General features: G+C 37.6%; 1 protein-coding gene across 3 annotated transcripts; it reads right to left on the bottom strand.

Annotated features, from left to right (window-relative positions):
* Positions 1–9,381: 9,381 nt before the first annotated feature.
* On the bottom strand, positions 9,382–12,763 carry LOC131047848 (polygalacturonase 1 beta-like protein 1). 3 transcript variants are annotated; one of them, XM_057981635.2, is made up of 3 exons: positions 12,683–12,763; positions 12,368–12,431; positions 9,382–11,344 (listed from the first exon to the last, which is right to left on the bottom strand). In XM_057981635.2, the coding sequence occupies exons 2-3, from the start codon at positions 12,413–12,415 to the stop codon at positions 9,671–9,673; spliced, it is 1,722 nt and encodes a 573-aa protein (XP_057837618.2). In that variant the 5' UTR covers positions 12,416–12,431; positions 12,683–12,763; the 3' UTR covers positions 9,382–9,670. The 3 variants fall into 3 exon arrangements, with proteins under 3 accessions (XP_057837618.2, XP_057837617.2, XP_059075533.1); XM_057981634.2 differs by lacking the exon at positions 12,683–12,763 and adding an exon at positions 12,570–12,678; XM_059219550.1 differs by lacking the exon at positions 12,683–12,763 and having other exon boundaries at positions 12,368–12,672.
* Between the last annotated feature and the right edge of the window lie 417 nt (positions 12,764–13,180).

Raw genomic sequence — 13,180 nt, 5'->3', positions numbered from 1 at the left:
CTCCTCTATCAGAATTTTATCCTTTGGAGTTGGAATTCCGATGATAGGTCGAGATCGCGACGGTATTCTTTCAGGGTATGAGCATCCATGGTGGTCATCAGAAAGGTTGGAGGTGATGTCAGAATTGCGATGACCACAAGGATAGTCAGAACTTCCGACACAAATTTTTTGATGGCTTTTTTTGTTGGTAGTGCGACGAAATTTGGTCAAAATTTTGACGATTTGCCGTCAAAATCTTGACCCGAATGTACTAGTGTGATAAGAAGAACTTTGATCAAATAACCCGACAAGGAAGAGCCTAGCCAAAGGAGATCACTATTTAGAATCAAATGCAAAATTATGAGCAAAGTTTGTAAGGTGATAATTGACTCAGGGTCAACAAACAACATTATGTCAGAAGAGGCAGTGAGTAAGCTCAAGTTGTAGAGGATTCCTCATAAAAACGCATATAGGGTCACTTGGTAAATGAGCAAGCATTGGTGGATTTCACCATTGGGAGGTATAAGGAAAAAGTGCTATGTGATGTGCTGCCCATGGATGCATGCCATCTTCTATTAGGAAGACCATGGCAATTTGATAGACAAGATATTCATGATGGAACCAAGAATGCATATTCATTCAAGAAAGATGGAGTCACATTCAAGATACAATCTATCCTTGAGGAAGGTGAAAAGAGAGCAGCAGGTCCTAATGTCCTTTTGGTGAGTGAAAAATAGTTCTTGAAGACACTTGAGGAAGGTAAAGGAATAGGGTTTGCATTAGTGTTGAAACCTAAAGAGGAAGATAAGAAGGAGAAACCAGATTTGCCAATGGAGGTTCAAGACCTATTGAAACAGTTTAAAGGGATAGTGAGTGATGGACAACTAGCCACCTTACCTCCTAAAAGATCCATAAGCCATCAAATTGACTTCATACCCGGAGCATTCCTTCCTAACAAAGTGGCTTACAAAATGACTCCCCAACAAAATGTTGAAATTGCTAAAAAAATTCAAGAGCTTTTAGACCAAGGCCTAATTAGGAAAAGCATTAGCCCTTGTGTTGTACCTACTGTCTTAGCCCAAAAGAAAGGTGGTACTTGGAGATTGTGCACTGACTCTAGGGCTATAAATAGGATCACCATTAGATATAGCTTTCCAATTCCTAGAATAGAGTACCTAATGGATTGTTTAGGGGAAGCCAAATACTTTACCAAGATTGACCTTAAAAGTGGATACCACTAAATTAGGATTAAGGAGGGTGATGAATGGAAAACAACATTCAAGACAACAGAGGGTCTTAATGAATGTCTTGTAATGCCATTTGGCTTATCAAATGCTCCAAGAACCTTCATGAGGCTCATGAATGAGGTGATGAAGGACTTCATAGGTAAATTTGTGGTGGTATATTTAGATGCTATTCTCATTTTTTAGTAAGGATAAGACAAATCATGTTAACCATTTGCAAATTGTACTACAAACATTGTATGAAGAGAAGCTAACCATGAACTTGGACAAGTGTGAATTTATAAAGCAGGAGTTGATTTACCTTGGGTTTTTGTTGTCACACGGAAATCTCAAGGTGGATCCTAGCAAGGTTGAAGCCATAGTAAATTGGCCTACTCCTAAGTCGACAACAGAGGTGAGAAGCTTCATGGTCTAGCTCAATATTACAGGAAATTCATTAGGCAATTAAGTGCTATATGTGCACCAATGTTGGACACAATTAAAGGTGGAATGAAGGAAAAGTTTCAGTGGACTGAACAAGAAAATAGAGGTTTTGAAACCTTGAAAGAAAGGATAGCCACTCAACTGGTTTTGGTGTTGCCTAGTTTTGAGAAACTCTTCACAGTGGAATGTGATGCAAGCAATGTTGTAGTAGGTGTTGTCCTAAGTTAAGAAGAATGACCAGTAGCTTTTCATAGTGAGAAGCTAAGTGATGTTAAGAGGAAATACTCCTCATACGACTTAGAGTTATATGCATTAGTGCAGGCTTTGAGGAAGTGGAGACACTATCTCCTTCCTAAGGAATTTGTAGTCTACACAGACAATCAAGCTTTAAGCTTCCAAAACTCACAAGACAAGCTTAGTCACAAGCACGTGAAATGGGTAGTATATATGCAAACCTACACATTTACAATCAAGCACAAAAAAGGTCAACTAAACAGGGTTGTTGATGCATTGAGCAAGAGACTCTTGACAGTCCAAGAAATTCAGTTAAGAAGCATAGGTGTTGACAGTTTTAGAGACCTATACCCAGATGATGAAGATTTCTCCAATGCTTTTAAGGTATGAAAAGAGTATCAAAACCATTTTCATAGTGAGTTTTCTGATTATACCTTGCAAAATGGGATATTGTTTGAGGGAAGGCAAATTTGTGTGCCTAAAGGTTCATTAAAAGAAAATCTCATACAAGAGAAGCATAATGGCAGTCTTAGTGGTCATTTTGGAGTGAAAAAAACTCAAGAGTTTGTCCAAAGGTATAACTATTGGCCTTGGATGAATCAAGATGTTAGGAAGTATGTGGAAACTTGTATTGTTTGTCAAAAGGCCAAGGGTACATCTTCAAATGTTGGTTTATACCAACCTCTTCTCATACCAAATAGACCTTGGGAGTGCATTAGTATGGACTTTGTAGTGGGTTAGCCAAGGATAAAGCAAGGATTTGATAGCATTTATGTCATAGTGGACAGGTTTAGTAAGATGGCCCACTTTTTACCTTGCAAGATCACTCATGATGCATGTCATATTGCTCAATTGTTCTTTAAGGAAGTGATAAGGATACATGGACTACCCATGAGCATTGTTTCAGACAGGGACTCAAAGTTTATGAGTCATTTTTGGAAAACACTTTGGCAAAGGCTTGGCACCAATCTATCTTTTGGGTCTGCATACCATCCACAAACAAATGGATAGACCAAGGTGTTAAATAAAAGCTTAGGAAACCTATTGAGGTGCCTTGCCAAGGAATATGGTCAGACATGGGATCAAGTGTTGGCACAAGCTGAATATGCTTACAATGATACCATAAATAGAACCACAGGCAAGAGCCCTTTTGAGGTGATCTATGGTCTTCACCCAAGGGGTATACTAGAGCTAAGAGACCTAGGGAATGTAGCAACAAGGAGTGGATACGCTAAAGATTTTCCTCAGTCTATGAAAGAGATACATGAATCAATCAAGCAAGCATTCAAGGACAACACAGCTAAGATCAAACAAAAGGTTGATGAGAGAAGAAAGAACCTACAATTCCAATTAGGAGATCTTGTCATGGTACACCTCAACAAAGCAAGGTTGCAGCAAGGGGTACCTAATAAGTTGCAGATGAGAAGATTAGGTCCATGTGTCATCTTAGCCAAGTATGGAGAAAATGCATACAAGGTGGACCTACCAAGTGAAATAGGACTGCCATCAGTTTTCAATGTGGCAAATTTAGTGGCTTATTAAGGGCCAATTCTAGATTCAGATCACAGTCAAACAAAGTCAGAAGATGATGCAAATAGCCTTCAAATGCTAGCAAAACCAAGTTCAAGGGCTAAGAAGATAGTGAGTTCAAGGGTCGCAAAAAAGACAAGATACCAAAATTATTGGGAGCACCTAGTTAAGTGGCAGGGCATGGATGATGCAGAGGCTACATGGGTGCCTGAGACAGAGTTCAAAAGGTTAGGCATTGATCAGAATCTAATCACAAAGGAGGTGACTTAATTTTCTTTTGTTTGGGAGAATGGTGTAGGAGCACCTAGGACTTAGGCTAATAGTCCTTCTTCAATTTTGGCTTGTACTGACCTTAGCCAAATCAGATTTCCAATAAGGACTCCAAGAGGGTCCAATGTATGTGATTAGAGTCTAGGTTAAGTCAAGTGTAGGCCTAGCTTAGTTGGTTTCTTTCTAGGTTTGCACTTTGTTGGTTGTTCTTGGTTTGAGTAGTCAATGATGTCTTCTAGATGGTCAAAAGAGGCATAGTTTGGTTAAACAAATAGAGGGGTTCAAAATAGCCTTAGAAATTCTTAAAAATAAGTTCGTAATGATTTGTAATAGGTTGCCTAAGTTAGAAAGGCAAGATGTGGAAAATTGTAAAAGTTGTCATGACAATTTGGTCCAAAAAAGAGCTTAGCGATGGAGTTAGGGTTCTAAAATTGACCTAAGATGCCTCCACACATGGGGAAGACTATTTAAACCCTCTCTTGTATGGATACCAAGGTTGGAAGCATTGATTATTGTGAACAACCAAACTGAAACCACTCATTTTTAGACTGTTATTACTGTTTTGGTCTTATTTTGTCTTGAACAGTGAATACAAATGGATTGAATCCATTGATCCAAACTTGGATTATTGTTCTTTGGTGTGTTCTGGTGTCTTATAGTCCATTTCATGATTTTTACATAGGTTTTGTTAGTTCTTTTACTGTTTTATTTTTAAATAGCCAGTTTTGGCTTGTAAATAACATATCCCTTCAAAATGGTTGCCTCATAAAATCCCTACATGCTACCATCACGGCCTGTTGGGACATGGAAGGAAACCCAATGTACATTGTAAATATGCAAGGAGGAGCTCTAGAAGTGAAGGTTACTGTTGTTGCCACCTTGATCTAGGTGAGTCCTGTTGCAACCCGGCTAGGAAAGACAAGGCGAAGAAATGACATAATATTGCAAGGGTGAAACCAAAACCTTAACCTAAGCATTTGGAATTGTTCATAAGATTCATACAGATTTGCAATTGTAAGGAGAAGCCTTGACAAGTCCATTTAAAGCCCTTTTCACAAAGTTGGATAGTCACAGTCCTAGAAGCCATTGAAACCCTAGCAAAACCTCATTTTTTGGGTTGGGGCATTGTATGGACACTTGGGGATCTAAAAACAACTAAATATCTTGGGGTTCAATGAGTGATTGAATAATAATAAAACTCTTTGCAGGGTCTTTTGGACCATATGACCAAAAATCCCTAAAAACCTGGATTAGGAGGCCTAATTTGGGCTCTTTCCTAGTAGCCCTCTTTTCATGCATTTTCTTGAAATCGGTAAGGAAGATGTGTTTAGCAATGAAACATATGGACCTTGTTGACCAAATTCCACGTTGGATGAACACCTCCACACCTCTGCAAAACACATGACAACATTGGGGGTGAGAGTGACAAAATGTCAATTTGAAGGACTAAGGACTAGTGAAGAGCATTGAATTGGTAGAGTTCCTAGTGAAGACACTTGTTTAATGTCACCTTAAGGTGGACAAAGAAATAGTCCTAGCAGATCTTGAGAAGGACTAGGAGATCTTGAAGCATAGCAAGGCCTAGAGGAGTTGGTGGAGTGAGCAACACCAATAGCAGAAGTGTGAGCAAGCTAGGTGAAACCTTATCAGTATCAAATCATTCTCAATCCTCAAGGACACTAAATGAAGATTGCAACCCAAAGATTGGGAAAAGAGTTATGACAGTCAAGCACATTGATACCTTATGCAATGAGAAATGTAATTCCAAATTCACAGAAAAGACAATGCTAACAACATGATAGAGCTGAGACAAGTTAGGACAGATCTCAAGAGAAGGCCAATAAGAAAAGAACACATAACAATGCAAGGAAAGTAATAACAATAAAGGAAAAACTCACAATGTTTATTGCTATTATCAAGGTCCGTGACAAAACCTGTTAGTAATAAAAGAACAATGAAAGACACAAAAGTCTCCTTATTCAAGAATAAAGATAATATTTAGAGAGTGACAAGCTTAATGACAATCACATAACAAAAAATGTGATAGGTTTAAGCGTAGAAAAGATTGAAAAAGAAGCCAGCCACAGTCATCCCAAAATGCAGAGAATATAATCTAAGCATTTGACAAGGAACAAGCCTTATCACTGTCATAAGACAGTAAGGAGGCTCTCTAAATATAGAAACCTACAGTTCATTTAAGGAATCACAGTCCAAAACGTATTTTACAGCTCAATCACAAAGGACGATAAACTGCAGGGCATAATGCAAAAGAATGTTCAAAACATTGCCGAGAACATAGTTAAGGATAGTCATGAATAAGGGGAATGGTTTGTGAGAGATCAAAGTTACAAAGGAGACAATCCTAAATGAAAAAAATACATTATATGGCCATCTTCCAGATCCTATCACATGTATTTTAATACAAAGGAAATAATATATAGCGCTTCATATATGAATTCTTTAATACTATGACTATTTGAATATTTACCATCCTGTCCATGCAAGAAACAAATATTGTCTCGAATCATCCCTATCTTTTACAAAGTTACCCACGTTACAAACAAAACAAAAGAGATCTACAGGAGATCTACAGGGTACTCAAAAAGGGAAATTTATTACCTGTTTGCAGTATAGACCTAGATTTCTCTCCAACCTGACTGAACTATTTGTAGCTCACTATCGAAATGTTGAATCATAGTGCAAATTGGTTGAAAAACAGAGATAGGGCATAGAAACTACAAAAATAAGATTCATCAACTAACTTCCCGCCATACTCATGATAACCCTTCCTACCGTTGTTGATAATTGCATCCAAGTGTTTCCATTTTTAGGGATGAACAATAGGTCAAATGCATTTGATCGGATGCCTATGACATTGGGGGACATTGCCCTTCGTAGATTGTTGAAGGTTTCCTAGAGTGGTGGCGGGGATGCCGAGTCCAGAGCTGATACATTAGATGATTTGAAATCATTCACATCGATGCTACTCCTTTTGCCCCAACTGCTGCGATATCAGTTCCCCACCCGGAATAGGCTTAGCTCCCTTGATGAACCCAGGACGGCCTCCGCTACTAATGGAACTCCTACCTCTTCTGCAATCTATCATTGTTGCTTGATCTAGAATTGGCATGGATGCGAGAACCAACAAGCTCTTGCCCCTACAGGGCACCCCCAGAAACTGGGGTGATTGCTTTCGTTTCTGCCAGAAGGTGAGTTGAGCTCAAACAACCAGGTCCATGATATTAAATATACATGATAGAGAAGAAAAGTTTTCTATTGTCTTAATTTGAGATAATTAAAAAATTAAAAATATAATTTAAACGTAAAACACGTGTTTAAAACAAAACTAATATTTTATCTTAAATTAACATCTTAAACACCTCTATTGTATAGTAATGACACTATACTTTGAGATGAATACTTAAAGAGAGACCCTCAAAGTCTCTCTAACTCCACCCTCCACAGCAGCAACTCCACGAGAAACGCCAAACTCACCGCAGCTTCTCTTCATAGCAAGACCACTCCAAACTCCCAAATCAACTGATCCATTGAAACACCACTGACAAACTGACTATCCCAAGAGTCATCATCTTCATCAGATTCATTTCCTTTTGTAGAACTCTCTACAATGCCTCAACCGTTAGAAACCCTACCTTCACCTGCTCCACTCCTTCTCTTGCTCCTCGTTTCGAATATAGATGCAAGGTTGTCAAGAAGGTATCTTAATGTTGTCTCCAATGTTGTTAGGAAGGTACATGTTATACCCTACATACACATTAGAAAACCTTTTTTAATTTAAAAAAAAAATGTACTAGATGATAATGGCAGTTTTTTTTGTTTAGGTTTACTGAATGATCATGGTATGACATTGTACAACCATTCAATTATAGGATTTCTAAGGTATGGATTTCAAAAAAAATATTTGCGCTAAAATTTTTATTCTTTGATTTTAACATTTGAATAGATAATCTCTTTTACTCCAAGATGCATTATTTAGTTGCCCAAAGTTTAAAATTTCAATAATTAGATAGAAATGTATAAATTTGACACTCAGATACTATGTTGGAGTTGATTCTTCAACCTTACAACTTTTAAACATCACTTGCAATCAAACATCTATCACAGAAAGAATTTTAAAAAAAAATTGCTATGGAGGCCAAAAAGACTATTCATCCAAAAAACTATATGAATAATTATGAATGTATATTTTACAATGATTTTGATACAATTTATCCTTCTAATAATAATAAAAAAAGACAATCCTAGATAAAACTTAAGGAAAGGATAAAATTTGATCATGACATATCCTAATCCTATGACTTTCAACACAAAAAAAAAACATGACCTAAGTGAGCTAAAGTATATTAGTGTGAAAAGATACCAAATGAATTAAATAGGAAAAAATCATTTTACTTTAACAAAGGGCTATAGAATGTCTTTTATACTACACCAAATCTAGATGTTGTGTTATTTATTGCTTCTTTGATTCTCTAGAATGAGATAATACTACAATATGTGAGGATGTGAAATGGATGCAATTAAATATATTTAAATAAAAGAACATAGCACTATATCATGCAAACATATATTTACAATTTTTTTGTAAGAAGAGCAAATGGAGGTAGTTGGACAATTTTGAATTTTGAAATTGTGAGAGTCAAAATAATGAGAATGGAGTCAATCTCATGACCACAAAAATGACTCTAAATGATTAAACAATGAAATTTAACAAAGATATGATAATAAATATGTGGATACATATAAAAAAAATAGATGTAAAGACAATATGAATATGTACATGACAAAATATGCATAAAAATAAGGTAAAATCTAAATATAGATAAAAACAATTAAAACATCAAGAAAATATATTCAACTTTAAATAAAATTATGCTAATCATCTATATATAATTTTTTTCTCAATAAACAAAATTAAATAGATAAGCATATAAAAATAAAAATCTAACTACATCTATCTAACAATATTTTGAATTTCAAATAATAAACACAACCAAATAAGTATCAAATTAATTAAAAAATACAATCTTACAAGTATCATAGATAATAAATTTAAAAAACTCTGAATTACAATATTATACTAGTATACCCATATTTAAAAGAATATAGGCAATTTACGTTGAAAGATATTATATTTGTTCATTATTTCATTTGAAAACTATTATATTATTATATTGTAAGTAATATTAAATTGAGATAATTAACAATATAATTAAAATAAGATGATTACAAAGTTAACTATTGATGGAGACAGACAAAAAATGATTGAATGGTTAAATTCAAAATGAAAGGTAGTTAAAGGTAAAAGAGGAGAATAATTTAATATTAAATAATTAAAAAATAATAAAGAATATTCTTTTTACTTTAATACTTTCACTTGTATAAAAAAAATAAATGAAATATTTTTTATTCACACATATTTTTACATCCATATATGGCTGCCTTCAGCATAATAAAAAAACATGATGCCTATTACCACAGAAGAACACCTCTTTTCCCATACACATCACAAATTCTATAAGTTGGAATCCCAGGTTTAAATAAAAAAATACAACAAAAATCTTGCAATTCAAAATCTCATTCGACTATTCCTTCCACCAACTTCAGAACCATCAATTTAATAGTGTTGAGGCACTCTTTATGTTGGTATGATTTTCAATTCAATAACTGGAGACACCTAAAATAGAGAAATCTTCATTTATTATCCAAAATGAAAAGGCCGTGCCCACATTTATAACTTGCCAGACAAATTAAATCCTTCTATCCCTACCTAAGGCCCACCAGTGCCATGCTCAGCTTTACCCCACTCCTTAATCGTGGGGCTCCCCGAGCTTAACAATCCAACAAAAGAAAAAACAATTCTTTCATCACAATTTCAGAGACAATTGCAGAAGATTTATTTATCAAACAAAGCGGCAAATGCCACTCCGTTGTCTTTCACATTGGCCTGTACACAACAAACACAAGATAATTTAAGCAGAGATCGGCACCCAGATGAGATCGTTTTCGAAAATCCAATGGCAGACCTCAATCTTCCCTGGCTCATGTCCCAGTGCCATGAATGCCGCATGATTTGTACTCCACTGTGTGGTGTCCAAATGACAAATGGCGACTCCATTGTTTATCTTCTTCTTCTCCTCCATTGACAACAGTTCAGCCTGGTAAACTTTAACCTTGGGCACAGCATGGCAGTAATAAACCAGAAACGGAAACAGACTCTGATGGCACGACACCGACCTTGTGATCTTCCCGCCGTCTTTTCCCGTGACGGCGCCGACAGAAACTTGGCTTCTAGAACCCGCCGTGCTTTCTGTGGTGAGAATCTCCACCTTGGAACCCAACACTGATACTGCAAACTCCGCCATGCCTTCCACCGATCTCACGCATTTCTTTATTTCATCCTTCACCGCCGGCCTTTCGCAATCTCGCAGCGTCCGCTCCATGATCGACGACATTGTCGAGTTCTCCGGAATGTGAAACGTCTTCATCAGCTCCGGCAGCGTCTGGGTAGAAAACGGCAGATTTTTTGCCAAGGATCCAGGAAGAAACGATCTTTTGGGCATGTAATCCTTGATATCGGGCATGGGGAGAGTTTTGCCCTGAACCAGCAAATTCTCCCTGAAGAACTTCCCAGCTTCCCCGCCTGTAGAAGTGGTGTTGGTGTAGTCAGAGAACGTCGGGCCGGTATTGGCGTAAGTTTTGAAGGTTGAATTTTTGGCATACGAAGCGAAATCCGCGCCGGAGGCGGCATTGGAGCCTTCGTTGTACCCAGCAAACTCGTTGGAAGCGCTGTTATCATTTTTGCCATAGTTGGTGAAGAAAAGCGAGGCATCGTTGCCGTCCTTTCCATAAGCCTTGAACACATTCTGCGGCACATTTGCTCCGGCGGCATAGCTTGTGAATTGCTCGAACGCCCCGTTTGCGCCGGCCGCGTAGTTCTGAAAGTCGTTCCTGGCCAAGTTGCCGTTGTCGGCATAGGACTTGAATTGCTTAAGAGGGCTGTTTCCGCCCTGGTCGTAGGCCTTGAAATCGTTGGTGATGATATTGGAATTGTTGGCGTAACTGGTGAACTGGGGCAGAATCCCGTTGGCGTCCTTGCCGTAGGTGGCAAAGTCGTTTTTGATGACATTGGCATGGTCTGAGTAGCTCGTGAATTCCTGGATTGCGGAGCTGCTGTCGGTGGCATAGTTGGCGAAGCCCTCGTCGACGACATTGGAATCCGGGGCGTAGTTTTGGAAATTCTGAATGCCGCTGGATTTCGGGCCGTATCCTTTGAAGTCGTCCTTTACTACGTTGGAGTTATCGGAGTAGTTTTTGAAAGCGTTGTCGTCGGCGTTGTACTTTTTGAAATCTTTATCGGTGGTGTAGCTCTCGAAATCTGATGGGCTGGAAACGACTTTCTGTTCATCCACTGTTTTGCGAGTGCAGAGAAGATCCGCAGCTGTGCAGAATGACGCGATGTGATCAGAGAGCGTGTGGTTTTTCATGTAGCCAGAAAACAGAGCAACGGAAGTAGCGTCAAGAGGAGACGCTTTGTCCAGCAAGAATGGTGGGAGCCTCGCAGTGGGCAATGTGCGACGCCAGAAACGTAACAGAGATGCCTTGGCTGCAAACGGCTGCGCTCCTCCGCCTTCACATGTAGTTATCTGCGCAGTCCATCACATCACCCGTAAAAACATCATGTCAAAACTCTGCAATACGTACCAATCTTTAAGGAAATTGTAGCTAAATGTTTTAATCATTTTATCTAATCATTCCGATGATGAATCACCTAAACAAAATTTACACTTACAATAGAATTCAGAAATAATGAATGAATAATTGAATGGATTGTGAAAATTTCATAGCTTTAATAAATGTTTTAAGTTCTAATAATCTATAATGGCTGTTGATATTGTTTGTGATTTTGATTCAACAATTCAGATCACATTCTGTTATCCACCATCAAGATGATAGAACGCTCAAGAAGTAAAAAAATAGACTGTTACAGATCTATGAAGAATATAAAGAGTTAATTCAAGGGAGTAGGAAGGTGTTGCAGGGAACACTCTTTATATTCTTCATAGATCTGCAACACTCTATTTTTCTACTTCTTGAGCATTCTATCATTTGATGATTGATCACAGAGTGTGATCCAAAATATTGTCGCAAATTTTTTTTTATACACAATCAAAATCAGAAACAATGTAAAGAACAAAATTTTAATTGTTCAGTTGAAAACTGAGTTTCATATATGTACCCCACCAGATAAACAACCTTTAAGAAAGAATTAAAAAAAAAACTTACATTTTATGTAGTGAAACTAAATCACTTCAATAATTCTCAAAATAATGAACCAAAAGAGATGCCCTTCCCAAACACACAAACACAACCCACATCCACACTTTCTTTACATTCTCCTACACTACCATTACTCATATACAGCACAATAGCCCATATTTCATTAAGGTTGTGTAGCATATAAAGATATTTGTACTCAATTTAAGAAACATTTTACAAATACAGTCCGAATGAGATACAAAACTTCAGGAAACCACAAATTTTTTCATCAATACACAATAGAAAAACCAACATAAAAAAAACTTGAAAATAAGATTAACATTCCTGTGGACTGCTAAATCTTGTGAGTGTTATTAAGATTCGTTTATTCAATCGATCAGGAAACTTACCGCGAGTGCGCATACAACCAAACCCAGCAGGATCGCGCGGCATTCCATCTTCTAAATAATGAATCTGCCAATAAAAGACCTGGTTAGACGAAAACTTCTTAAAGGCTACAAAACAACCGGTACTGGAAAGACCCAGTCCGTTGCACCGCCCACTAAAACTGTAAAAGCAGACGCCGACATACAGCGAAGAAGCTGAAATTACCAAAGCTTCTCGAAGGAAATGAAGTAACAGACGATCCTTAAGAACGCAAGGAAATTAATGAGAAGAAACGGACATGCAAGATGGATACGGAAAAAAAGATAACAGAAACTGACCTCAAATAATTTTTGATCCGTTGTTCTAGATTGCACCGGATTTATGATAGTGCAGCAGGATAGTCATGCACTACCTACTTCCATCTTACAAGTTACAAGCTTTGGCTGGAGCTCTTTTTATATATGAAGATTTTGCATTATCCTATATTCCTTGGCCCATGGGTTCCGCATGGGCTCCATTTCTCTGAAACAGGTTGTCAAGTAGCTTTGTCTTCGTACAAGCACTAAGGTACACAGAGCCCCTAAATTAGCGCTGATCACTCTTTTTGTGGATGGTGTAGATCCATTCCAAGCTGTTTGGAGTTAACTTCGTCCTTTCGTACACGAAGGATTGTAGCCATTTTGTAACTCTACTTACTGCGTTTGATTCCTACAAGTCCATTTTTTGTGGCTTAACTTCGCGTGCACGGTGTCGGCATTGACAAAAGCAGAAGTCTCTGTTTTGTGATCGACATCAGGGTGGGCTCATGAATGGCCTCATCATCGCTCATTTCTCAC

Source organism: Cryptomeria japonica, chromosome 4 (genome assembly GCF_030272615.1).
Source record: "Cryptomeria japonica chromosome 4, Sugi_1.0, whole genome shotgun sequence".
NCBI classification, from domain to species: domain Eukaryota; kingdom Viridiplantae; phylum Streptophyta; class Pinopsida; order Cupressales; family Cupressaceae; genus Cryptomeria; species Cryptomeria japonica.
This window is presented reverse-complemented; position numbering and strand designations above follow the sequence as displayed.